Here is a 25,425-nt window from a genome sequence, read left to right as displayed (position 1 = left end):
CACGCTCGTTTTCTCGAGTTTCCCGGTGAATATCTTGGGATTTTTATACACACAAACACGTCGGAACACTTGACGAACCAAACGGAAAAATAATCATTCAAATCCGTTGACCCGTTCGGAAGCCATTTCGTGACATACAAACACCATTCCATTTTTATTTATATAGATAGATGGATAGATAGATAGATTGGCTGTTTGGAACTGCCTTTGCTCAAGCACCTTTTCTACAAATGTTATTATGGCGATATGCAATGGTTAAGCAATGCTGTTTGAATGGAAGAGTTTAAATTCGAAATATGGTATCAAAAACGCAGAAGCAAAGTATTGATTCAAGCTTCTATCTTTCATAATGTTTTAACAAATCACCTCCTTGATGTTCAGAAAACGTTTCAGATCCTAGTTTTTAAACTTAACTCTTCTCAGTTCTTCTTGTTCCGTTAAAAGCAGATATTGTTCTACATTTTTAAAAGAACATTCTTGGTAAATACACATTAAAAAATACTATAAACAAACCATATTGAACAGACAATGTTGTTACAAAAAGTAGATGTTCTGTTCAATATGCATTTTTATAGATAATATTACAGAAAAGGTGAAAAAAAAGTTACATTTTGTGAAATCTATTATGAAAATATGAGAATAGTGTCTCCCTGACAAACTTGATTATGATTAAAATGTAGAAAAAGTGCTAATTGAACTTTAACACTTCACTTTTTGCAAAAATAATAATCCCTCCCCTAATTGTAATAAAAAAAAGTGTAGTAGAAAAAGTAGCTGTGGCTATCGTTTGGATAGTAGATAGAGTTAATAAGATCAACGAATTAACAAAAAGCAAAAATGTTCAATACCAGAAAATTAGGAAAAACGCATTAGTAAAAATTACGTTTTGAATTTTTCATGATTTTGATTCATGACTTAGTGTTTTATTCAGTACTCTTTTACTGAGTATGAAAATGTACTATTTCCAGCGAGAGCAAATATGGTAACCCTATTTCAAATAAAGGTGTTGTTAGATTGAAGTTTTAGTAAAGACTGACTCATGGTTGTATTTTCGCCTTATTTATCAATGGCAGATCAACCGATCGACTGACGAATACGTCGTATTCCGTTAAACGGTTTTTGCTCGGTAATTCGCCCATTCGCTTACACTCTACATGTGTACACCACATTATCATCGATCGATCTCAAGGATGATATATTTATATTCAATGTATGATTCTACAACGATTTGAGGTTCATTTAACAAGAGAAGGTACAAGGCGAAGGTATACGCCATTTTTGAATGCAATATACATTAGACTTCAATAGACCCCTGGGTTTCAGTTTTTCTTGCAAAGCAAGATAACGAGACAGTCAACGCACAACTTGGCTAGAAAGAAACCAATAAAGCAACTTGGACGAGCCATACTGAAAAAGTGACCTACGTGGTAGTCATCCAGAGCAGGAAAGTTAGTAGGGTCGATAGGGGCAGTATGGACCGCCTAGGGAAAAAGTCTTGAAAAGCATAGAAACATGTTACAAATTGATCGTTTCATAAGGTTGATTTGCAGCTTAAAATGTCTCCTTTCGTACCACGGTTGTATTTCGTTAAAATAGTTACTTAGAGTTCTCTTGGGAACATTTTTGAAATACATTATTTTGCGTGTAGTTTTACACTATACGGGACAAAAATGACCATCATATTAATTCTGATAATTTTGATTAGAAACGTTGATCAGTGAATCTTCCCACATATACGAAAGTGTCAAAAATATGTGCTGTTGCAGGAAAAGTCATCAGGACATCATCAGACCCTACGGTGTATAAGAGGTTATTCCTCAAGTCTACTACGATATACGAAATGTGCTACCGTGCAGACAGTTGAGGTGGTTGTCGCTTTGGATGTGAAGAATGCATTCAACAGTGCATGCAGGAGGCTGGAAAGCTTATAAAAAGATGTTTTGATAGGATTCTAAGGGTTTCACATTCAAATCTCAATGAACTCTTCAGCGAGAGCAAACTCATTGGAGATCTGCCTTGAAAATCTCATGCTTGAGTTTGTCGTGGAAAACCACTCAATCACACTCAAGCCGTCAATAATGATTCAGTCATAAAGCCCGCCAAAATTCATGAAAATCGAATGTCTTTGTTTACACGCCCTGAAGGAATAAAATAGTCCACTTTGTGTGGTCCTCCTATGTGTAACTCCTATCCCTACCTCTTCGTGGCACTGGCCGGGGTACGTGCAACCTTAGGGAAGATCGGATTACCAACCCCTATGCGAACTTTGATGACAAGCGCATTTATTAATTGATTTCGCCGCTTCCAAGAATATGGCCATTCGTAGCACCTACTCTCAGCACAGCCTTCCATACAGATACACCTGGAGATCACCACAGCAGACAGAATCACAATTCAACCACGTTCTGAATGATGAACGGCGCTTCTCCGACCTTATCGAGGTCAGGACCTATTGTGGCGGTAACATCGACTCTGACCAGACGTCTATCTGGTGATGGTTAAACTGCGCTCAAAACTCTCCGTCTTTAACAACATACGGTACCTACGGCCGCCCCGGTATAACTTAGAGCGGCTTAAGCAACCAGTTGTCGCAACTACATATCTGCCCATAAACGCATAATTGTCCCATGTGAATAGGAAATCCAGCAAACATGGGACTGACATGCGTTTATGGGCAGATATGCGCATTACCTCGAGTCTGCATCACCGGAAGAAGGTAAGCAGGATGAAGCCTCTTTTCAGGTCTGCAGGATTACAGCGAAAGCAGCCATCAACGATGCAGCTGAGAGCAATGTCGGGTGTGTGGGACGGAGTCGATGGAACTATTGGTTCGACGAGGAATGTAGTCAGATGCTGAAGGAGGAGAATGCAGCGCGGGCGGTCATGCTGCAGCAAGAGACCCTGCAGAACGTGAAACGTTATGGACAGAAGCGGCAAACAGCAAACTCGACTTTTTCGGGAGAAAAAACGCCACCTGAAGGAGACAAGGTGCGAAGAGATGGAATATGCCGATCTCAAGAAACATGGAAGTTTTATCAGAAGCTCAACGCATCCCGGCGTCGAGCCGTGAGCCGAGATGTGCAGGGATAAGGATGGGTGCATCTTGACGGACGAACGTGAGGTGATCGAAATATGGAAGCATCACTTCGACGCACACCTAAATGGCGCTGAGAGTCGCTGAAGAATGCAATTCACCAGCTCAAGAACAATAAAACTGCCGGTAAGGATTGTATAGGAACTGAACTCATCAAGATGGGCCCGGAAAGGCTGGTCATTTCTCTGTACCAGCTAATACGCAAAATCTGGGAAACAGTACAGCTACTGGAGGAATGGAAGGAAGGGGTAATACATACACCTCATCTACAAGTAAGGCAACAATTTAGATTTTAAGAACTTTTGAGTGATCACACGACCTACAAATTGTTATCCCAGATCATCTTTCGTCGTCTGTCACATATAGTAAACAATTTCATGGAATCAAGTTGGTTTCGTTGACGGCTAATTGTACGGTTAATCCTCCAAAAATGTCGTGAACCCCAGGTCCCAACGCATCACCTCTTCATCGATTTCAAGGCGGCATACGCGGTTTATGTTAAGCTATGGAAAATCATGGACGAGCACTGCTTTCCCGGGAAGCTCACAAGACTGATAAGAGCAACGATGGAAGGTGTGGAAAATTGTGTAAAAATTGCAGGCGAACAGTTCAGTTCGTTTGAATCCCGCCAGGGATTTCGACAAGGTGATGGACTTTCGTGCCTGTTGTTCAATATTGCGCTAGAAAGTGTTATACGGAGAGCCGAGCTTACCAGCAGGGGTACGATTTTTACGAGATCCAGTCAATTTGTTTGCTTCGCGTATCGTATGGACATTACCGGCCGAACATTTGAAAAGGTAACAGACGTGTACACACCCACCTGAAACGCGAGGCAGCAAAAGTTGGACTAGTGGTAAATGCGTCCAAGACAAAGTACATGCTAGTAGGTGGAGCTGAGCGCTACAGGGCAAGTCCCATGCAACGATGTTTAATTAGACTAGGAGAAGAGCTTGTCGAGGGTACTTCTGTTAAAGTGATAGATGTACCTTCCCATGATATGGTGTTACGTTAGGTAATAATTAGTCCGGTTATGAAGTAAATTTGAGGTGTATGCAAACTTTATTCCAGTCGTGTAGAGTGTAAACTCACCTGAATGTAAACAAACTATCACACTACTGAAGGGCGCTTGCTTGAAATAGAAAGCTCAAAAGAAAATAGTTTGTAGAACAAAGTGACAGATCCTCATTTCCGCTACGAGACTGCTCACCTTCGCACACTCGCGCATACCAATTGGAAAAAAGCCTCATAAGTGACTAGATCGTGACTAGCAAAGTCGCACCGTGGTGGCCGTCGAAACGGCATCAATCTTGGAAACGCTGTGCAGAGTGGCACGCTAGCAGCACGCTTTTGGCTGGCGACAAACCCTCAGCAAATTACGTAAGTAATAAAATCAGGTGCACTAGGAGGAGCTGTTCATTAATCCGCTAAATAAAATCAGATCCCGCGACACGAGGCACGCTGATACCCCTCAAGGACGTAACAGCTACCGTCAGCAAAGAAGAGATCTCCAATCGGAACCCCGCCGCAGGAGAACTCGGCTTGCCAATTAAGATCCGAAGCCATCGCACCAGCGGGTAAGCAAAATTTAATGCTTTTTTTTCAAGACCACGAATGATCGCAAACTTTGCACAGGTGGTAACAACCCGAGCATCGACAGAGCCCGAAACGTCACCTCAAGGACGATCAGGCAGCTCAGGAAGCGATACGAGACATCAAACTGGTAAGCACATCTTTTTGAAACAGCTCTGGTTTGGGATGCTTACTTATTGGCGGATTTCTCTAAACAGATCCGACCGCATTGAAAGAGCACCGACTTCCATCGGACATCATCAACCACCACTGGAGGAAACAAAGGAAGAGCCTTCAAAAGAAGTGAGTGAACCACTAATGGACGAATGACGCTGATTCTAACTGAGGAAACGCCTCAGGGCTCTTTTCTTTTATTTTGTGCAGTTTTCGATCACCCCGCAAAAGTTCCGATCAGGCGGCGGCTCAATTCGTCAATCCGGTGCACAGCCTGACTAGCAAACTACCGCGATCATCCCTGGGGATCAGCGACGAGCGCCGGCAGCAGCATATTTGCATCCATCACCGGGTAGAAGGGCCAGTTTGCGTTTAGCCGTGAGGAGTGAACCAATTTGCCAGCTGGCGGACGAGAATACCGTCAAGGGTGCAGTTATGTACCGTGGAAGGCAGCTCCGGTTCCCGTCGAGCAAGCAGAGCACGGAACGGGCACGTTCACCAGGCCGCTCCGGCCACTGAGAAGCATGCACGGAAAGGGAGAGATGCGTCGGAAGCAGTGTGCGTGAGTAGCTCAAGCGGTTTAACACATTTGTAGATAAGAAGAAGTGCCATGATTAGAAGACATCTAAGAATCCTCAGTAGGGTAGCTTTAAGGGGCAGGAATGTAAAATAAATGTTTGCATACAGATTTGGTTTTGAGGCGTTTCTGATGTTGCTAGCCGGTCCGATCAAAGCCCCTTTTATTCCGGCAGAGATCGTTTCACAACATTGGCGCCCAACAAAACGAACCATTTTAGTTTGTGGTTTGTAGTTTTAGAATTTGTGTTGAATTTGTGGCACAATTCTGTTATTTAGTAACACATTTGTAGAACCTACCACTTATTAGTTCTTGTCTAGTTGGCTAATTAAGACCATTTGGATCATGGATCCAGCAAGCCTGTCTGAAGAAGAGATCTGTTACGAACTGGCGTTGCGCCACGTTAACAATCTCGGAGCACTTCCTCGCAGGGCAAGAGCCGTTCGCTTGCGTGCTCTGATGCAGGAAGATGGGATTAGAGGCATGATTTATGACAATTCCTCCCATGTTATGGATGCGGGGGACAACATCAGTCAATGTCAAACTCGTGTGCGCGAATTACTACCAGAAGTGGAACAAGCAATGAAACGCGGGGATCTGCCGGCCGTGCGTCTGCTACGATCGCGATTAATTCACTATCGGAATAGGTTGGACATCATCGATCCGCCGGAGGTTTTCGTCGACTCGCACGCCACATTATCACTACTAGTGCAGTTTTCGTTAGAGGATGTGGACGACGCGCTGGGAAGAACGAAGAAAAGTGCTAGAACAGTGAACAGTGAAAGTGTGAGCCAAAGCAGCACCGGAGCAGTTCCAAAAAGGCCCAACCAGACTTCCACATCCGCCGAAGCAGATCTCCGAGGGTTCGACGCAGAGGGAAACCCGTCTTTTCGGTCAAGTTCATCGAACCATGCAATCATCGAACAAGCTGGACAGCCGCAACGACAGTCTACATCTCTAGCGATTGAAGCGTTGGAGAATCGCTCGCAGCGGATGAACTCAACTCAACACGACAACGAAAGGGGAGCAGAATCCTTGGAAGCTTTGTCTATCAACCGAGGAAGAGGTCGGGGAGCGTTAAGGCCGCGGGTGGCAACCAGCAACAGATTCACCATGGAGAAAGATTTCGGCCGGCATGAACCGAGGATAAGCAGCATACCACCCCCGCCGTACGAACCGCCTAGAGAAGAAGCAAGTGAAGCTGACGCCAGAGAAGATTACTACCAACTCCGAGCCGATCTGCTACGACAGCTGAACCAGAGACCGCAAGAATACTTCCTAAGGCCGTTGTTGGAAGAAAGAAGAACACTGAAGGCAATCCACAATTGGCCGTTCAGGTATAAAGGCGAGAAAGACGGTTCGTCGCTGAATACGTTTCTCCAACGCGTAGAAATATTCGCAGCATCTGAGGGAGTTCCTGAGGACGTATTGTTGAAGAACGTTAAGCACCTGCTAATGGACGACGCGCTCGACTGGTACAGCAACGTTTACGTGACTGGCGAGTTGGTATCCTGGGATGATTTCAAGCGCCTAATCAGGCACGAATTTCTTCCAGCGAGCTACGCCTATATCCTGAGAGCAGAGGCCTACCATCGTCTGCAGGGGGAGGACGAGCCGTTCAGCAAGTTCTACCAGGACATTACCACACTATTCCAGTATGTAGACCCTCCGATGACCGATCCAGAGAAGCTGTTCATCATCAAAAAGAATATGAACTCCACCTACGCTCCCATCGCAGCATCGCACCATTCCACACGCTTGCTGGTAAAGGCGTGCAAGGAACTAGATGAACTTCGAAAACTACAACAACACCAACGAAGAATCTCGTTACCATATGGAGCACTTATCGAGCCATCACTAGCTACACCGCACTCTTCATTGCGTTCATCAAAGCTTCAGCAGCCGCTTCAAAGATTTGGAAAGGTCCATGCGTTGGAATCTGAGAAGTTGCAAAGCTATGGAGACAATCATTACATTCCGGAAACCGAGCAGGCAACGCAAGAGGAAGAGAAGGTGGATCAGCGAATGGAAGCCATACTCCAACAAGTAAACGCGCTCAAGCTAAGGTTCGATCGACGAGAAGCAGGAGGACGACAGTCGTCCAATCAATTTCCCCAACAATCAGTGGCCAATCCCAGCAACCAACAAGCCGCGGATGCATCCAATGCACGGGCACCTCCAGCGGTGATGATGTGCTGGAACTGTGATGAAGAGGGGCACCGCTTCATGGACTGTGCCAAACCACAGGCGGTGCTGTTCTGCTATCGCTGTGGTCAGAAGGGATTCTCGCTGCGAAGTTGCCCGACATGTCGTCAACGCTCGGGAAACGCGCAAGCGGGGAATCAGTAACCGAGGGTATGGAATCCTCGCTTCACCATAACGATCCCTCAGTAATACCCGACTTAGTCCAAATCAGTTCACTGATTATCAATCCCGACAATGACAATCGTCCGCATGCAGTGGTGGAAGTTTTAGGAAAGCAAGTCACTGGTCTTCTCGACAGCGGTGCCAACTGCTCCATTTTGGGAGGCGACAACGTAAAGATGGCACAAGAACTGGGCTTGCAGAAAATAGCGCTAGTTGGAGGCATAAGAACAGCAGATGGCACGGAGCATCGCATCCAATCATATACTCGCTTGCCCATAGCCTACAACAACAAGAATGAAGTCGTGACGATGTTGCTACTTCCCACGCTGCCGACATGTGTGATCTTCGGAATGAACTTCTGGAACGCATTCAGCATCAAACCGGTCTGCTGCACGATAAGCCTGGAGCCTGACATAGAAAGCAATACTCAGCAAGTGTCGATGAAGTCGCTGTCCGAAGAAGAAAAGCGGAGACTGGAAGAAGCCATAAGCCATTTCCCAAAAGCAGAACCCGGCAAATTGGGAAGAACTGACCTATACGTCCATCGCATTGACGTCGGAGAAGCGAAGCCTCGGAAGCAACGGTACTATCCCATGTCGAAGTACGTTCTAGACGAAGTGAATAAAGAGATCGACCGGATGCTGGAGCTCGACGTGATAGAGGAAGCGCTGTATTCACCATGGAATAATCCGCTGGTTGCAGTAAAGAAAAAGACCGGCCAGTACAGAGTCTGCCTGGATGCCCGCCACCTAAATTCGGTGATGGTGAACGAGGGGTATCCCATCCCACAAATATCGGCTATTATGAATAACCTCAGCGGGTGCAACTGCATATCAGCGATCGATCTGAAGGATGCATTCTGGCAACTGCCTTTAGAAGAGAAATCTCGTCCGGTGACAGCGTTCACGGTACCACAAAGAGGGCACTTTCAATTTAAAGTGGTACCATTCGGGTTATGCACAGCGAGTCAGGCCTTGGCGCGGCTGATGACCCATCTTTTCGCAGATCTGGAACCTTATGTGTTCCACTACCTCGATGACATCATCATCTGTTCAAGATCGATCAACGAACACATTGACATGCTTGAAAAGGTGGCCAAGCGGCTGAGGGATGCCGGTCTGACCATATCCGCAGAAAAATCCAAGTTTTGCTTGGAGGAAATGAAATATCTAGGCTATGTGCTAAATCAGAACGGATGGAATGTAGATCAGGAGAAGATCGACTGCATCGTGCGTTTCCCAGCTCCTCAATGCCGAAAAGAGGTGCAACGATTCCTGGGGATGTGCAATTGGTATCGCAGGTTCATAGCGGACTTCTCCAAAATAGCAGTACCGCTGACGGAGCTGACCAAAACGAAAACGAAATTCCGGTGGACAAAGGATGCAGAAGATGCGTTCCTGAAATTAAAGTCAGCACTCGTATCAGCGCCTGTTCTAGCAATGCCAGATCACACCAAGCCGTTTGCGATTGCCTGCGATGCGAGCGACGTAGCCATTGGGGCGGTGTTGACGCAAGAAACAGACGGAGAAGAGCACCCGATTGCTTATTTCTCTCAGAAGCTGTCGTCGTCGGAGCGGAAATACTCGGTAACCGAACGAGAATGCCTAGCCGTGATAAGAGCAATAGAGAAATTCCGAGGGTACGTAGAGGGTACAAAATTCACCGTTCACTGCGACCACTCAGCATTGAGCTATTTGAGATCGATGAAAAACCCTACAGCGCTCATGAGCCGGTGGATACTGCGACTAAACGCATTCGATTTCGACATAAAGTATCGAAAGGGTGAAATCAACATAGTTCCGGACGCGCTTCCAGAATTGTTAGCACGCTGGTGTTTTCCGCAGACGCCGCCGTCGATCAGTGGTATCAGAAGCTGATGGAAAGAGTGCAGGAAGCCGGGGACAAATTTCCGGATTTCCGTGTGGTGAACCAAGAGCTTTACAAGAACTGCAGCAGCAAAAATGAAGAAGGAGCCTTGACACACAAGTGGAAGAAGGTCGTGCCGCTCAACCAGCGAGCTGGAGTGATTGCGAAGTTCCATGATTCAGCCTCAGGGGCTCACCTTGGCTTTCAGAAAACATGGCAGAAGCTACAGAACCACTTCTATTGGCCGAAAATGATTGAGGACGTAGCACGGTACGTTAGGGCGTGCGAAACATGCAAAGCAAGCAAGGCGCCGAACAGAACAATGATGCCGAACATGGGTGGCCCTAAACCTGCTCGCGTGCCATGGGAGTTGGTTTCGGTAGACTTCGTAGGCCCATTCACCCGTTCTCGCGCCGGAAACACAGTTATGCTTGTCGTGGTAGACTGGGTGACCAAGTACGTCGTCGTTCATCCCATGCGTTCAGCAGATTCGGTGAAAATGGTAGACTTCCTAGAACAGCACGTTTTCTTGCGGTACTCTCGACCTCGTATCATCCTCTCGGACAATGGAAAACAATTCCTATCAGCAGCATTCAAGGCTTTAATATCCAAGCATAACATCATCCACATGAAGACTGCGTTCTACTGTCCGATGGTGAACAATGCGGAAAGGGTGAACAGAGTCCTGATCACTTGCATACGAGCCCTGTTAGACGAAGACCACCGTGGATGGGACGAAAACCTACAAGCCATCGTAGCAGCTATCAACGGAGCAAAACATGAGGCCACCGGTGTCAGTCCGCACGTTGCAAACTTCGGTAGAGAGCTAATACTGCACACTGACCTCTATACTCAGCAGGAGTTGAACACGCCCGATGATCCGAAGGTAGCGCAAGAAGTACGCCTCTCTGCGATCCGCCGTATCCACGAATTCATCATCCAGCGCATCAGGAACAACCACGAAAAGACAAAGCAGCGGTACAATATGAGAACAAGGGACATCGTATTCAACGTCGGAGATCTCGTATGGCGAAGAACGTTCACGCAGTCATCCAAGGTAGATCACATAAATCGCAAACTCGACTCCAAGTTCGTTCCGGCTACAGTGATTAAGATCTTGGGGAGTAACTTGTACATGTTGGAAGACGTCAGGGATGGCAAGCGAGGACAGTACCATGCCAAGGACATAAAACCGGACTAGTGAAGCCTTTTCATCAAGCTATGTAAGCAGCAATAGCTGTCAACCACAGATTATCCACGGAGAATCAGCAAAACACGCAAAGCGGTCATGATTTCTGTGTGCAGAACGATTAGCAGACAACGCCTATGGGTGGCAGAAGGAACGCAGTGAAGAATCACCTTAACGCGCTCCGGAATCACGGAGGACCTAGACGGTGCTGCTCCGCATAAGTTTCATCTACCTGCACCAGAATCGAAGCCATCGTTCAGCGGCATTTTCCAGCCGAAGAAGTTCGAAGCTGAGCTGAATCCAGCATTGGCCGTCAGGTGTGATGAGCAATAACATTCTTTCAGACTACCTCTCCACCTTGACCAGAGTCCAGCTATGAAAGCAAACGTTTTTGCAGACAACTGCCGTCGCCGAGAAGGAAACAACACACGCATTGCGGTCATAGAACAGAAGTCCCCAGCGGTTTAAGGAGATAATTCAGCGGTACACCAACACTTTCATCGCGCCAGAAAGTGTACCGCGCGCCGTTCGCGAGTCGGGAGAAATCGCACCTTGCATTTCTGGAAACGGGAAGCAGGGATCTCTGCAGTACACCAGCTGGCTTCTGGATAGGAGGAGTGGAGAGCCGGAGATCGACGATTGAGTTCGGTTCGACGCGGATTCGAAGCTTACGGCCACTATCAGGCGCAGCGGAATCGCACCTGGACTGTACTGAGAGAGGAGGAGTAAGTAGCGGAGCCTACGACAGGCTTGGGAGATTGGGACCCTGAAAGCTAGTCAGTTAGTAGGGAGGCTCCAAATACCAGAAACAGCGACAACACGGCAGAAGCACAAAGCCTACGGAAGGCCCGGGAGATTGGGACCCTGAAAGCCAGCTTGCAAGTAAGGAGGCTCCAAATACCAAGAAAAGGTGAGATAACCAGGACGCAACGCCACAGAAGTTCAGAGCCTATGGAAGGCTCGGGGGATTGGAACCCTGAAAGTCAGAGGATGACCCCAAATACCAGCAACAGTGTCGGTGCAAAGAAAGTCGGAGGGCACAGCCGGCGAGGGAGATTGGGACTCCAAAGAACTAGTAAGGTGGCTCCAAATGCCGGACAAGCTATGCAGACAGCGAGCAAGGAGTTGTTGACGACGAGCATACGCTTCATCAAAACACGTTCTGCGGCAGAAACTAGAGGACCCAGATCACGAACCGAAACCTCGCCGTTCCTTGCATACCAGTGGACCAGCACACCAGTATCATCTGTCGATCACGGTCTGAACCTCAAATACTACGAGCCATCAAGCAACCATCAGTGGAGCCCATTGCAGTCGACCACAAGTCGTCGGACCTGAAGCGCGCACACGTCGCCGATCAACCGATTGGACACATCGCAGTCGGAGGAGTAAATCCAACCGAGTGTCATTGACTGATTTCCAGGCACAGGTCTTGAACGAAGTGGTAGTCGGTTGCATGGGGGTCACTACGAAATCTTCCTCTAAAGTAACGCGACCGGGGGGCGCGGTAAAGCCTCCTAACTGGGCTCGTAGTGATTTAGGTCGAGGAAATGCGACCTTTTCTCAATCGTAACTGACAATATCCACTATCATCGTTTTCATATTAGCCAACATTAAATGTACATTTCGTTACATGTTTTGATCTCTTGTTTTATTGTAGCTCTTAAAACTAGCGTAGATCGTACTGAGTGTTTGCCACAGGAACGGCATAGCACAGAAGATGGGACAAGAACTAGCGCAGAGACATTTGCTCATTAGTGAGCGTTCAGATCACCTTTGGCAGGATTCGCTGTCTTTATGTTTGTTTCGATTATGTTTGAGCTTTTGGATCTGGTGAGCATTAAGGCTCGCGTATGTTAGTTTTGCTGCAGTTATCAACATCTTAAGGTCTGCTTAAGTGATGACTTTCAGATCTGCTCCAGTCTCTCTGCGACTTCTTGTAGAAGTGAGTCTGAGAGTTTTTTGTGAGCTGCCTGTCAGCGCTCACAAAAAACTCTGCGCCTGTGGTAAGGTTGTGTTACGTTAGGTAATAATTAGTCCGGTTATGAAGTAAATTTGAGGTGTATGCAAACTTTATTCCAGTCGTGTAGAGTGTAAACTCACCTGAATGTAAACAAACTATCACACTACTGAAGGGCGCTTGCTTGAAATAGAAAGCTCAAAAGAAAATAGTTTGTAGAACAAAGTGACAGATCCTCATTTCCGCTACGAGACTGCTCACCTTCGCACACTCGCGCATACCAATTGGAAAAAAGCCTCATAAGTGACTAGATCGTGACTAGCAAAGTCGCACCGTGGTGGCCGTCGAAACGGCATCAATCTTGGAAACGCTGTGCAGAGTGGCACGCTAGCAGCACGCTTTTGGCTGGCGACAAACCCTCAGCAAATTACGTAAGTAATAAAATCAGGTGCACTAGGAGGAGCTGTTCATTAATCCGCTAAATAAAATCAGATCCCGCGACACGAGGCACGCTGATACCCCTCAAGGACGTAACAGCTACCGTCAGCAAAGAAGAGATCTCCAATCGGAACCCCGCCGCAGGAGAACTCGGCTTGCCAATTAAGATCCGAAGCCATCGCACCAGCGGGTAAGCAAAATTGAATGCTTTTTTTTCAAGACCACGAATGATCGCAAACTTTGCACAGGTGGTAACAACCCGAGCATCGACAGAGCCCGAAACGTCACCTCAAGGACGATCAGGCAGCTCAGGAAGCGATACGAGACATCAAACTGGTAAGCACATCTTTTTGAAACAGCTCTGGTTTGGGATGCTTACTTATTGGCGGATTTCTCTAAACAGATCCGACCGCATTGAAAGAGCACCGACTTCCATCGGACATCATCAACCACCACTGGAGGAAACAAAGGAAGAGCCTTCAAAAGAAGTGAGTGAACCACTAATGGACGAATGACGCTGATTCTAACTGAGGAAACGCCTCAGGGCTCTTTTCTTTTATTTTGTGCAGTTTTCGATCACCCCGCAAAAGTTCCGATCAGGCGGCGGCTCAATTCGTCAATCCGGTGCACAGCCTGACTAGCAAACTACCGCGATCATCCCTGGGGATCAGCGACGAGCGCCGGCAGCAGCATATTTGCATCCATCACCGGGTAGAAGGGCCAGTTTGCGTTTAGCCGTGAGGAGTGAACCAATTTGCCAGCTGGCGGACGAGAATACCGTCAAGGGTGCAGTTATGTACCGTGGAAGGCAGCTCCGGTTCCCGTCGAGCAAGCAGAGCACGGAACGGGCACGTTCACCAGGCCGCTCCGGCCACTGAGAAGCATGCACGGAAAGGGAGAGATGCGTCGGAAGCAGTGTGCGTGAGTAGCTCAAGCGGTTTAACACATTTGTAGATAAGAAGAAGTGCCATGATTAGAAGACATCTAAGAATCCTCAGTAGGGTAGCTTTAAGGGGCAGGAATGTAAAATAAATGTTTGCATACAGATTTGGTTTTGAGGCGTTTCTGATGTTGCTAGCCGGTCCGATCAAAGCCCCTTTTATTCCGGCAGAGATCGTTTCACAACAATGGGGAAGAGTGGAGGGTTTGTGTTTCAAGTTTCTGTCAACAGATTTTTTCCTTGCAAAAAATAGATCATTAAAAAAAATAGCAACTAGGCAGATCGTTTCGCGAATATAGATAGTTGAAGTTGTTCTAGAATCTTTCTGTCCACACATACTTAATATAACGCATAATTAAACTTACTTGTACGCGGTGCAGAATAGAGTAGGATCATTAACCGCAGACTGCATAGTGGGATTATCGGAAGCCTCATGCTCCAAAGTTATAGCGGCCTTCGAATTCTTAACGCGTCCCTGAAAACAACACAATATAAATAAAATATTAACTTCTTCGCGCTATACATTCCATGACGACTACTTGCCTGGAACAAAGCAACGTTGAGGGGCCTCAAGTTATCGTTCTTGCCAATAATCTTCACACATTTGCTCGTTTCGATATTGACCAGTTTGATACCCAGCATTGTTGGATACATGATGAAGTGACCGCTGTAATCGAAGGTTATGTTCATCAAATGAAACGAATCGGACTTTTCCAGGTCTCTCTCGTTGGCCATCCTACAACGTAAGACAATAGTTTTATATATTATCAAAATGTTTGAAAATTTTACCGCATTTACCGTCGACCAAACTCCATATTAGACAGTGCCTGGGAGAGTTGTTGGCTCTCGCTGTATCGTGCTAAACTCTCGTCATAGACCCTCAATAGTTTTCCGGAGAGAAGACCAAATACTCGCACCTTCCTGTCGGTCGATACCGTGGCAAACTTTTTGCCATCCTGAGTAAATGCCAACGAGGTGACCACCGTCTTATTCTTGGCTAACTCGTACAAACCTAACAAATTAAAACAACAATTCAGTATTGAGAATGACCACAATTATTTTTTGTATCCTACTGGTGTCCAACTTGGATTCGAAATTCACCAGCTTCGATGGAAACTTGAAGTCGTTCCGTGCTCCCAGCCAATACTCCAATATTCCGGCTTTATCGATGGAGATGGTCATTTCATACACCGGATTGTACTTTATGAGAACCACCGGCTTGGTGTGTAGTTTATCCAGGACATGCAAAGGCTCGTTGGTGCCTTTGCCATCGTAAATGTTGATCCTGTTCGAGTCTTGATCCGCCCTGTTGAATAAAAAAACACATATTTTTGAATTTCTTGATAAGTATCATTCCAAACATTACATTATTTTCTTATGCCGTGATGCGTCCTAATCCCAGTCACCTTTTCGACTGCGCCCTATTCCGATCTATGGACGTTCTGATATTTGATTCGATACGATTATCGAATCATAGTATCGATAGCGCCGAAATATCGATATATCGCAACATCATATGATTAATAATCATTGATTATATTAGATGGAAGCAAAATTCCTGTACTGCTAACCTGACTTTTAGTTTCTTACGATTCGAAAATATTTCGATAAACACTCAAGATTCTTCTTCGATATACATTTGACGGGGTTAGAAGCAAGGGGTGTAAGTGACAAAAATCAGCGGTTGAGAAAAACCAGTTTGAAGCTTTTTCAGTATTTTTTCATTCCATACAAATTGTATGGGGACCAAGAAAACAAGACAATCTTCTACGAATTATGTATTTTTTTCGTGCTGGACGGACAAAACAATCACGTAATAATAACGTTGGAAAACTTGAAAACAGTAAAATTTATCAGTTTTAAACCGTAAACGACCCCCTATGCGTTCGGAAAAATCTTAAATAATATCAATCGAACAGAAATAAATCTAAAACCTACACGGCCAGGTACGATATGGCATCGCCGGTGTTGTGGATCCACTCGGCCCGGTACGGCACGTAATCCAGCTTGATCATGTTGATCATATCGAAGTTTATCACGTCGAACACCTTCACATTTTTGTCGACGGACGCCGTGCAGAGGTACGTTCCGGCATTGTTGGCCGCCAGTGCGTTGATCGGGGCCAGATGACTGCGGAAGTGCTTTACAAACTCGATACCGTGTTCCATTTTCTTCCAGAACTTGACGTGACCATCCAGACTAACGGTCACGATGAAGTCCGTTTTGGTCACCACCACATGGGTTATGGTGTCCCGGTGCATGAAGGATTTCTCGTAGCATTCCGTGCTCGGTAGGTTGTCCAGGTACAGTTTCTCGTGCTGCAGTACTGTAGGAAAATGATTATTATTATTTTATACTCAAGTGACCAGACATCCCGCATTCCACTCAAAGCATTAAAATTTCCCGAATTTCTAAAGCACTATTATTTTTAACTCATTTTCTTATCCAACACAAGTCAGGTCTTGTGTACTTTTTAATTGTGTCCATTAAAAAATAAATTACGTTTAGTAGTGTTTTACGCCAGTCAAAGAAATTCAATATGTGAAGCATACGTTAGCTTTAAATGCTTCGTTTAAAGCAAAATAAAAATTGTGTATATTTTACAAAAGAAAACAAATCATACTTTTTTTGCATCTGATTTCATCAAATTAACCCTCAAAACCCCGGGACAGACCTTTTATTTTCAATCGACTGGTGCTCAGAAACAAATAAGTTTAACAAAATGCGGTTTTCACTATGATCGATGGGATGAGTTAGACTTCCTGCGAGTGGGATGTTCAAACCAGAAGTTCAGGTCTGAACATGTTTTTCAACCGGAAATAATTGTTCCCTAGTCACATATTTTACAACTTTAACAACGCAACCAATGTTTAACGATAATAGGGACGAATGACCTTCGGGTTAAAGTCCCTCACAAACAACAACAACAACGTTTAACGATAAGTTTGAGCCATTTTTATACATTATGTAACGGACCAAGGCAAAAATACACTATTTGGTTTATTTCCTTGCATGGGATGAAAGCCAGAAACTGGTTCCGGAAGTACTTTCCGGGTAGGAGCCGATGCCAAGGAACACATGTAAATTTGACTCGAAGCAATATATGCGGCTACTTGAACGAAAATGCAGATGGGACTGACTTGCGATTCACGGCAGCTATAGTTTCATAACACCGTAGAATAGTTAATTAAACGGAACGCATTACTAGCAACACTGGAACGTAACAGACAGGAAACAAATACGCTCTTATTATAATCAGTTTTTAAGCCTGTTTTTCAGTTTTTAAAACAAAAGATTATTGTCTAGTAACTGTTAAGTTAGCCGCGAATATTTTCCAAACGCTCGTTGGTGTTTTCCTTAATTTTTCACGTGAAAATTCTGCGTTTCCAGTTTGATCGTATAACCTCTTTCCGGCATTTAACCTACTGCTACTCAACCGCTTTTTGATAATCGGAAACAAAAAATGATATTAATTCTATCCAGCTTGACTTTTTTACATTCCGCTTCGGGAAGTTGTAATTTTTGCACGAGACACACTAAAACGCGTCAATATAATCCATTCCGTGCATCGGATGCTTTATTACCCGTATAGCAGCATATTTTTTAATTAATTTGAACCTCATTGATAATCAATTTGCTAAAACTGACACTCTTCTGCTTCTGATAATCAAAAACACCGACGACATACGGGCATCGTTGTTTGTTTTGCCCATCTACTTTTGTGCCATCTTCATTGGTACAATCATATTGGTGGTGGTGCGGTTACTTTGATGGTGGCCTAAATTCAGTGAATTGAGTATGGACCGATGCACGAGTTCACTAATTTGACATTTGAGCGGTGCCGAATTCACTCGTTGCCATGGTCACTTAAATAACATGGCACCGCTCAAACGTCAAAAAGTGAACTCGTGCATTGGTTCATAGTGAGCATGATTTTTTTCGTCCCTGGTTAATATTTTTGGTTCATTTGATGCTCGATAAAATCATTAAACTCAGCAGTCCACGCGGAAAAACATGTTACGAAAAACTGTTGAAATCATTGACAGCATCCGATGGGAAATTCACTGTGCTTTTCATTCATTCATAGACTTTTCAACCAAAAACAATCAATGGAGCAGTGCACGAGTTCACTATCTGACGTTTGAGCGGTGCCGTATTATTTATGTGACCATGGTAACGAGTGAATTCGGCACCGCTCAAACGTCAAATTCGTGAACCCGTGCATTGGTCTATGGACCGATGCACGAGTTCACTAATTTGACGTTTGAGCGGTGTCGAATTCACTCGTTGCCATGGTCACGTAAATAACACGGCACCGCTTAAAAGTCAGATACTGAATTCGTGCATCGGTCCATTGGAAGTGAATCCTTAGATGTAAGTATATCATGCACATTTCATGAGATCAAATATTCCATGTTTTTAACTTGTAGATTTGCAAACTACCGTGAGATGCCATTGGTGCCCGAATCCTCCGGAATGTAATGGACCATTCCATCGACAATTTGTAGATTAGCAATTAGCCGTATTGTCTCCTAAGGATCTCCACAAATGATGCGTTAAGCAAGACCCTTAGTTCTTCGGAAAGTTTTGAACTTGGAATTCCTGTTGAGCTTAAAAAAATGTGCAGAAACAATATGTTTAATACTTGTGCCGAGAATTTTCACAGAAATATACAAAATATTTCACAATAAAAAAATTAAGGTACAGTGGGGGAAGTGTATCAGTGGGGTAAGTGGATCATTTGTCAATATTAAGCATAAATACTTGAATATGTTGAATGTTTTCGCACCATTGCTTCGTTTTAGGTTATATTCTTACGTCCACACTGATACTATTGCAAAACCGGTACTACACGCACACTAACACAAGCAAACTTGTTAGTTGCAACAATTGATTAATTTCAAAATTGTTTTCCATCAATCAAAAATCCATTGTATCTCTGTCTAAAATCGAATTTTCGACACATGGTGAGCATTTCAGTTCTATTTGAATGAATCACAATGAAAAATATGTGATTTTTATAAAAAAAAATACAGATATATTGTAAATGGTACACTTACCCCTACTTTTTAATGGGGTGGGGTAAGTGGATCAAGTATTATTATCATTTATTGGCAGACTGCTTACGAGAATTTTAATTAGTTTTAATATTCGCAAATGTTGTTTTCTTTATTTTTTTCAGTCCCAGCTTAAATTTGTCAAATTGACCATAAAGAATTTGAATAATTCCACCTAAAAGTTTTTTTAACCTTTCTGCTATAAAAAATAAATAAAATAATAATAATTTCAAAACTCACACAAAACTTTTCGTGGTTTATCTAAGCTGAGTTGCAAAAGTGCTAAATATACTAATTCTCCAATTGAAAACATATTATCGTACCTTATCTGACCATATAAATTATTCTAGACAGATGATACAAACGTATTCATAAATAGGTTAAAAAGATTTCAGTTTGTCATTCAAAATGTTGCGATACGTGATATGGCTAGGGACGCGACTCGTAACTACGGTTTAAAATATAACTTTATTACTAAAAAGTATATCGAATTAAAAACGTGTATGCACGCGAGCCGCCGATCGCAATTGTAATAGATGATGATGGTGGCCAACAATGGAATGACGAATGCCGAAACTTCCCATGACATCTGTCACAAGCTGACGGCTGTCAGCGTAAGAGCCTTGGTGGTTGTTTCGGTGCGTCCGTTATTGGGATAGGGTTGTCCTCCCAACACCTCCCCCTGTTAATAAAGGCTGTACGGTTCGTACCTCACAGGCAGCCTTCGGATTCTTGAAGACTGTCGAGTAGGAATCGGTGGTTGCTGTGTGTTGCTTTGGGGAGTTCGTTGACGACGTTGAATCGGTTGCAGATCATCAAGTAGCGCAGCCGGCAGTGGTGTAGGCTGACTACTTTCATCTTCGGTGTCCGTTATGGTACTTCGAAGACCCCAACTGTCCAGGAGTATTGAGAGCGGAACTTGGGTGTTTGCTGGTGCACTGATGTTTCGCGCGCTGCCTTCAGACTCATAGCGCGACCGCATTTGATTGCAGTGGGATCGTATTAGATTCTGCTTCGATGATAGCCAAACATTGTACATGACGCTACCGATACGCTCGATCACTTTTCCAGGCTGCCAGGTCCACGTGTTTGCTGAGTAGACTTTAGCCCAGACGAGATCGTGAGGATGGTACTCGCGAGCTTTCGTTCCATGCTTCCGATTGAACTGCTTCTCTTGTTCATCTGTTGACTCACTGTACGGTGTTGGTGGCCGGAGCATTTCCAAAGATGTTCGTATCGGCCTTCCGTACATTAATTCACCAGGAGATTTTCCATCCGGAGCACTACGACAAGGAGTTGATCTGTAGCAAAGCAGAAAACTATCGATGGCTTCGTCGAGGGCTTCCCCCCCGGCGATGATTTTTTTGAGGGTCCTTTTAAATGTATCGACAAACCGCTCTGCAAGTCCATTGGACTGCGGGTGATATGGAGCGGTTTTGAGGTGGATGATTCCATTTGCTGCGCAGTATGCTTCGAACTTGTCGCTGGTTAGCTGAGTTCCGTTATCGGTAACTAACGTTTCCGGTTGTCCGTATCATGCGAAGACTCCACGGAGAATCCGCAAGGTTGTTGCTGTAGTGATGTCTTTCGTTCGAACTACTTCTGGCCACTTTGTGAAAGAATCGACCAGAATCAAAAAGTAGCTCCCATCTAAAGGGCCGGCGAAATCCAAATGCAGACGCTGCCATGGCTTTGCTGGTTTGGGCCAGGACTCCAGGTTCGTTTTTCGATCCGTCTTGGCTACGCTTGCGCACTCGTTGCAGGAACGGACAAACTTGGACACGTCGTCGTCTATATTCGGCCAATAAACATACTGACGAGATACGGACCGCATACGTTCAACGCCAGGGTGCCCCTTGTGCAGTTGATCGAGCACTTTCTTGCGACAGACTGATGGGATGACTAATCTTTCACCATACATGAGGCATCCAGCAACAATGGAAAGACATTCACGACGCAAATAAAATTGCTCGATAGCTGAATCAGCTATATTCTTTTTATTCGATGGCCAACCTTCATTGACGTAACGTATGGTTCGAAGTAAGCAGTCGTCTCTTTTGGTTTCCCCTTGAATGACCTTGAACGAGAGTGGGAAAGCTTGCATCGATTCATTGATGGTGGCTCGAACGCTGTGTTCCAACTCTAAAGAGGCAATAACATATTCTTCTTCGGGCCGCACGTGGCTATTGATTAGTCTTGATAGAACGTCCGCGTGACCGAAGCTGTCGGTGGAGATATAGCAAATTTCGAAGTCGTAGAGAAGAAGCGTAAGGGCCCACCGCTGGAGCCTGTTGGCTGTGTAGGTGGGAATACCCTTTTTCGAGCCGAAAATTTGTAATAACGGCTTGTGATCGGTTTCCAGGGTAAATTTTCTACCGAACAACATCCGGTGGAACCGAGTCACGGCGAAAACTAGTGCCAGGCCTTCTTTCTCTACTTGGCTGTAATTTGTTTCAGCAGCAGTCAAGCTACGGGACACATGGTAGATGGCTTTCACAGATCCGTCAGGGAATCTATGCGCAATGCGGGCTCCCAGCCCGACGGATGAAGCATCTGCTGAAACAATGATGTCCACTGATGGGTTGTAATGGGTGAGCAGTAATGGCGATTGAAGTAGCTCTCGGAAACGGTCGAATGACTTCTGGCAGGCGGGCGACCAATCGAATTTGGTGTCCACCTTCAAGAGCTCGTCCATCGGTTGTCGAAGAGTGCGCATCTCCTTAACATACTTCCCATAGTAATTAATTGCACCCAAATACGACCGAAGAGTGGGCACGTCATGTGGGGGCGGCATGTTGACTATTGCTGCCACCTTATCTGGATCAGGTTTGATGCCCTCTCCATCCAAAACTTGGCCCAGGTACTTCACTTGACGCATACTGAAGGTACATTTTTCAATGCGCACCGTGAAGCCAAATTCCTGTAAGCGAGCGAGAACTTTTTGGAGATTTTGTTGATGTTCTGCTTTGGTGCGTCCTCCGACCAGAACGTCATCTAAATAACCAACAGTGAACTTGAGTCCAGCGAGCATTGTGTCCATTATTTGTTGAAAGGCCCCCGGGGCCGATTTCACACCGGGTGATAGTCTGGTGAACTGATATAGGCCTTTGTGGGTGTTAATGGTTAGAAGCTGCTGACTTGTCTCGTCGACAGGAACCTGAAGATAAGCGTCGGATAAATCAATGTGGCTGAAATACCGACAATTGGCCATCTTCGTGAAAATATCCTCGGGTAATGGAAGAGGGTAGCAGTTTGGTTCTAACGCAGAATTCAGGCCTGTTGAGAAATCGGCGCATATCCGAACCGCCCCGTTCGGTTTACGGACGACAACTATTGGGGCCGCCCAGTCGGAAAAGTTGACCTTTTTCAGGATTCCCAAACTCTCCAACCGATGAAGTTCCTCCTCCACCACGCTCTCCATGCTGTACGCAACTGGTCGTTTGGGTCGAAACACCGGTTTTGGAGTTTCCTTCAGCACCAACTGGACAGGAGTTTTGTTGTAAAGCCCCAATTTTGTGGTGAACACGTTTGGAAACTGAGCACGAAGATCGGCAACTTCTTGGGTTTCCTCAATGGTCACTTGGTTGCAGAACGACGTGATTGATTGGTTCCACAATCCAAACATATCCATGAGATCAATTCCCAAAATGTCAAGCTGGACGTTAGGAGCGGCAACGTAACACTTACCCTGTTTCGTGACGTTGTTTAGGGTGATGCCACACTGCAACTCCGAGACAAGATCCAGAGGCTCTCCGGACGCTGTTCTTGCTTGACACGTTGCAGTTTTCGTTTGCGGTCGACCAAGCTTTATCCACGAACGGTGCGAAATGATCGACACATCGGATCCCGTGTCCAGTTGCAGCCGGAGAGGAACACCATTAAGCTTGACGTTGATGAACTTCCGCCCCTGGCTTATGTTTCGGACTGTCACTGTTTTCGTCGACTGCTTCCGCTGATTTTTCTTGTTCTTCGTACTTGGCTTTTTCGAACTAGGTGCGCTGGATGAGTACTTCGATGAGAAACAAGAGCAGTACCCTTCTTTGTGGCCCTGTTTCCCGCAGTCACGACACTTGTGATCGCGGAAACGACAATCCTTGCTGAAATGCATCCCGCCACAGGACCAGCAGGGTGTTCTAGGTTGATCTCGAGAAGGGCTGTTGCTGTTAGACCGATATGGCTTGTTTCGCTTGTTGTGGGCTACAAAATTCACTGTCGACGGATTCTCCACAAGCACGGTGTCCTGTTTGAGGTTCACCAGGCTGTTGCACTGTTCAACCACTTGCTGGAGAGTGAGATCCTCTGCTTCATTCAGTTTGTTGATAAGCCGCATTCGGATCTCCGCATCTTGCTTCGATTTGAGTCCACAAACAAACGTCAAACACTTGAATTGTTCTTCGGTCAACTCCGACAACTTGAAATCGACGCATGATTTATTCACCTTGCATGAATAGGCGAGATAATCTTCACTGTCTTCTTTGGTTGTTTGTAGACAGTTATAGCGCCGGCGAAAGATGGAAATGGTGGCACCGAAGAGCGCCTTTAGCTTTTCAACAGTCTCGGCGAAAGTGAATTCCCGAGTAGTTTTCGGCAAGATAAAACTGTTATAACGCTCGTAATCCGGTGGGCTGAGCTTGCGTAGGAGTAAACGCACTTTCGCGGCGTCATCCAACTTGGACGCGTCTCGATCAAAAAGATCACTATAGCGAGAGAACCAGGCGTCGAATGTGTTACCGCTTTCCTTGTTGTACACGAATTCCACCATATTGCTTGAGAGGGAATCGAGCACAACTTCATCGCGGGACAAATTCTTGATGGCGGATTGGGTTGCTGCCAGCTGTTGTGACATTTGCCCCATAAGCGCTTGTTGGTTACGGAGGATCTGAACAATGGTGTCCGTGATGTTGCCCGACTGTTGTTGGCCTCCAGAACCTGCTGCACTATTGGCGTTGTTAGTCGCCATCGCACAATTTTGTCTCCCACTACCGATCCACGAAGAACGCCTTTTCTCGGGATGAACGCGCGAATTTAGCACGAATTTACTACCGCCTCGTCGCCACTGTTGCGATACGTGATATGGCTAGGGACGCGACTCGTAACTACGGTTTAAAATATAACTTTATTACTAAAAAGTATATCGAATTAAAAACGTGTATGCACGCGAGCCGCCGATCGCAATTGTAATAGATGATGATGGTGGCCAACAATGGAATGACGAATGCCGAAACTTCCCATGACATCTGTCACAAGCTGACGGCTGTCAGCGTAAGAGCCTTGGTGGTTGTTTCGGTGCGTCCGTTATTGGGATAGGGTTGTCCGCCCAACACAAAAATAAATGCAACTAATACTTTCAAACTACGAGTGTTTATCGAAAACATCGTTAGGAATAATCCTACAATGCTTCTGTATAACTTATGTGTATAAATTGATGAATTGTCTCCAAATTATTCTAGTTACAATGATTTTTTGTTGTGCGAATTAGTGTAAACTAATGTATACATATTTTTAAATATATTTTGATCAAATAGAGATACTTTTTAATTTTAAAGTATTGAAATGTATCATTACTAGCACTAGTAATAAGAACATTCTTACTATACATAATTACATTACATTTGTTTTGAGAACAGATTTTTTTTCTTTTGGTGATCCACTTACCCCACCATGGTGGGGCAAGTGGATCATTTGGCGCAAATTTTTAAGTCCCTCATACTCAATACATAACAATCAGAAAAATCGAAATAATCAATGATTTGAAGTATATTAGTCCCTCATTTGTTATCCACATAAAAAAGTTTGAATTACATTATTCACGTTAGCTGTACATAACAATGAAGTTGACTATTGATTTTTCTGTATCCACTTACCCCACGGTACCTTAAAAGTTATCATACGTATATATTACAATGTATTTGGATGTAAATTCAGTTTTATTTTCGAACACCCAAAAAATTGGTCAAAAAGAAATCACCCGAAAAATTCCAATGAATAGAATACTTTAGGGTCCGCTCAAGGCATAGGCAAAAGATCTCACCGTGAATTCACTACATATCAGCCTATTAGAAATCCGCGGATGATTTACAAGTCATGAAATTCATAAATTGGTTAGGCCATGATATCAGGACGACAAATCATGGTTCCTGGAGTCATAATCATGATTCTTCATAAACGCAACATCCAGAGCGACAACACAAAGC

At 45.0% G+C, this 25,425-nt stretch overlaps 1 protein-coding gene and 1 long non-coding RNA gene across 6 annotated transcripts in view; one reads left to right on the top strand and one right to left on the bottom strand.

The window, feature by feature from the left end:
* Positions 1-25,425, bottom strand: part of LOC5567649 (peptidylprolyl isomerase domain and WD repeat-containing protein 1) — a 36,857-nt gene that overhangs the window by 3,718 nt on the left and 7,714 nt on the right. For all 5 annotated transcript variants that reach the window (XM_021844642.1, XM_001651793.2, XM_021844638.1 and 2 more), the window contains 5 exons: positions 16,113-16,500; positions 15,248-15,480; positions 14,973-15,186; positions 14,718-14,910; positions 14,540-14,649 (listed from right to left, as the gene is read on the bottom strand). In XM_021844642.1, the coding sequence (XP_021700334.1) occupies positions 14,540-14,649; positions 14,718-14,910; positions 14,973-15,186; positions 15,248-15,480; positions 16,113-16,500 (1,138 nt within the window). The remainder of the gene's footprint in view (positions 1-14,539; positions 14,650-14,717; positions 14,911-14,972; positions 15,187-15,247; positions 15,481-16,112; positions 16,501-25,425) is intronic.
* LOC110676508 lies at positions 18,493-18,874 on the top strand. Its single transcript, XR_002500461.1, has 2 exons — positions 18,493-18,548; positions 18,605-18,874. It is a non-coding gene; the product is annotated as an uncharacterized LOC110676508 (long non-coding RNA).

The sequence above is a fragment of the Aedes aegypti genome, chromosome 2 (genome assembly GCF_002204515.2).
Source record: "Aedes aegypti strain LVP_AGWG chromosome 2, AaegL5.0 Primary Assembly, whole genome shotgun sequence".
Classification (NCBI taxonomy): Eukaryota; Metazoa; Arthropoda; class Insecta; order Diptera; family Culicidae; genus Aedes; species Aedes aegypti.
The sequence above is the reverse complement of the archived record's forward strand: the minus strand, read 5'-3'. Positions and strand labels throughout refer to the sequence as shown.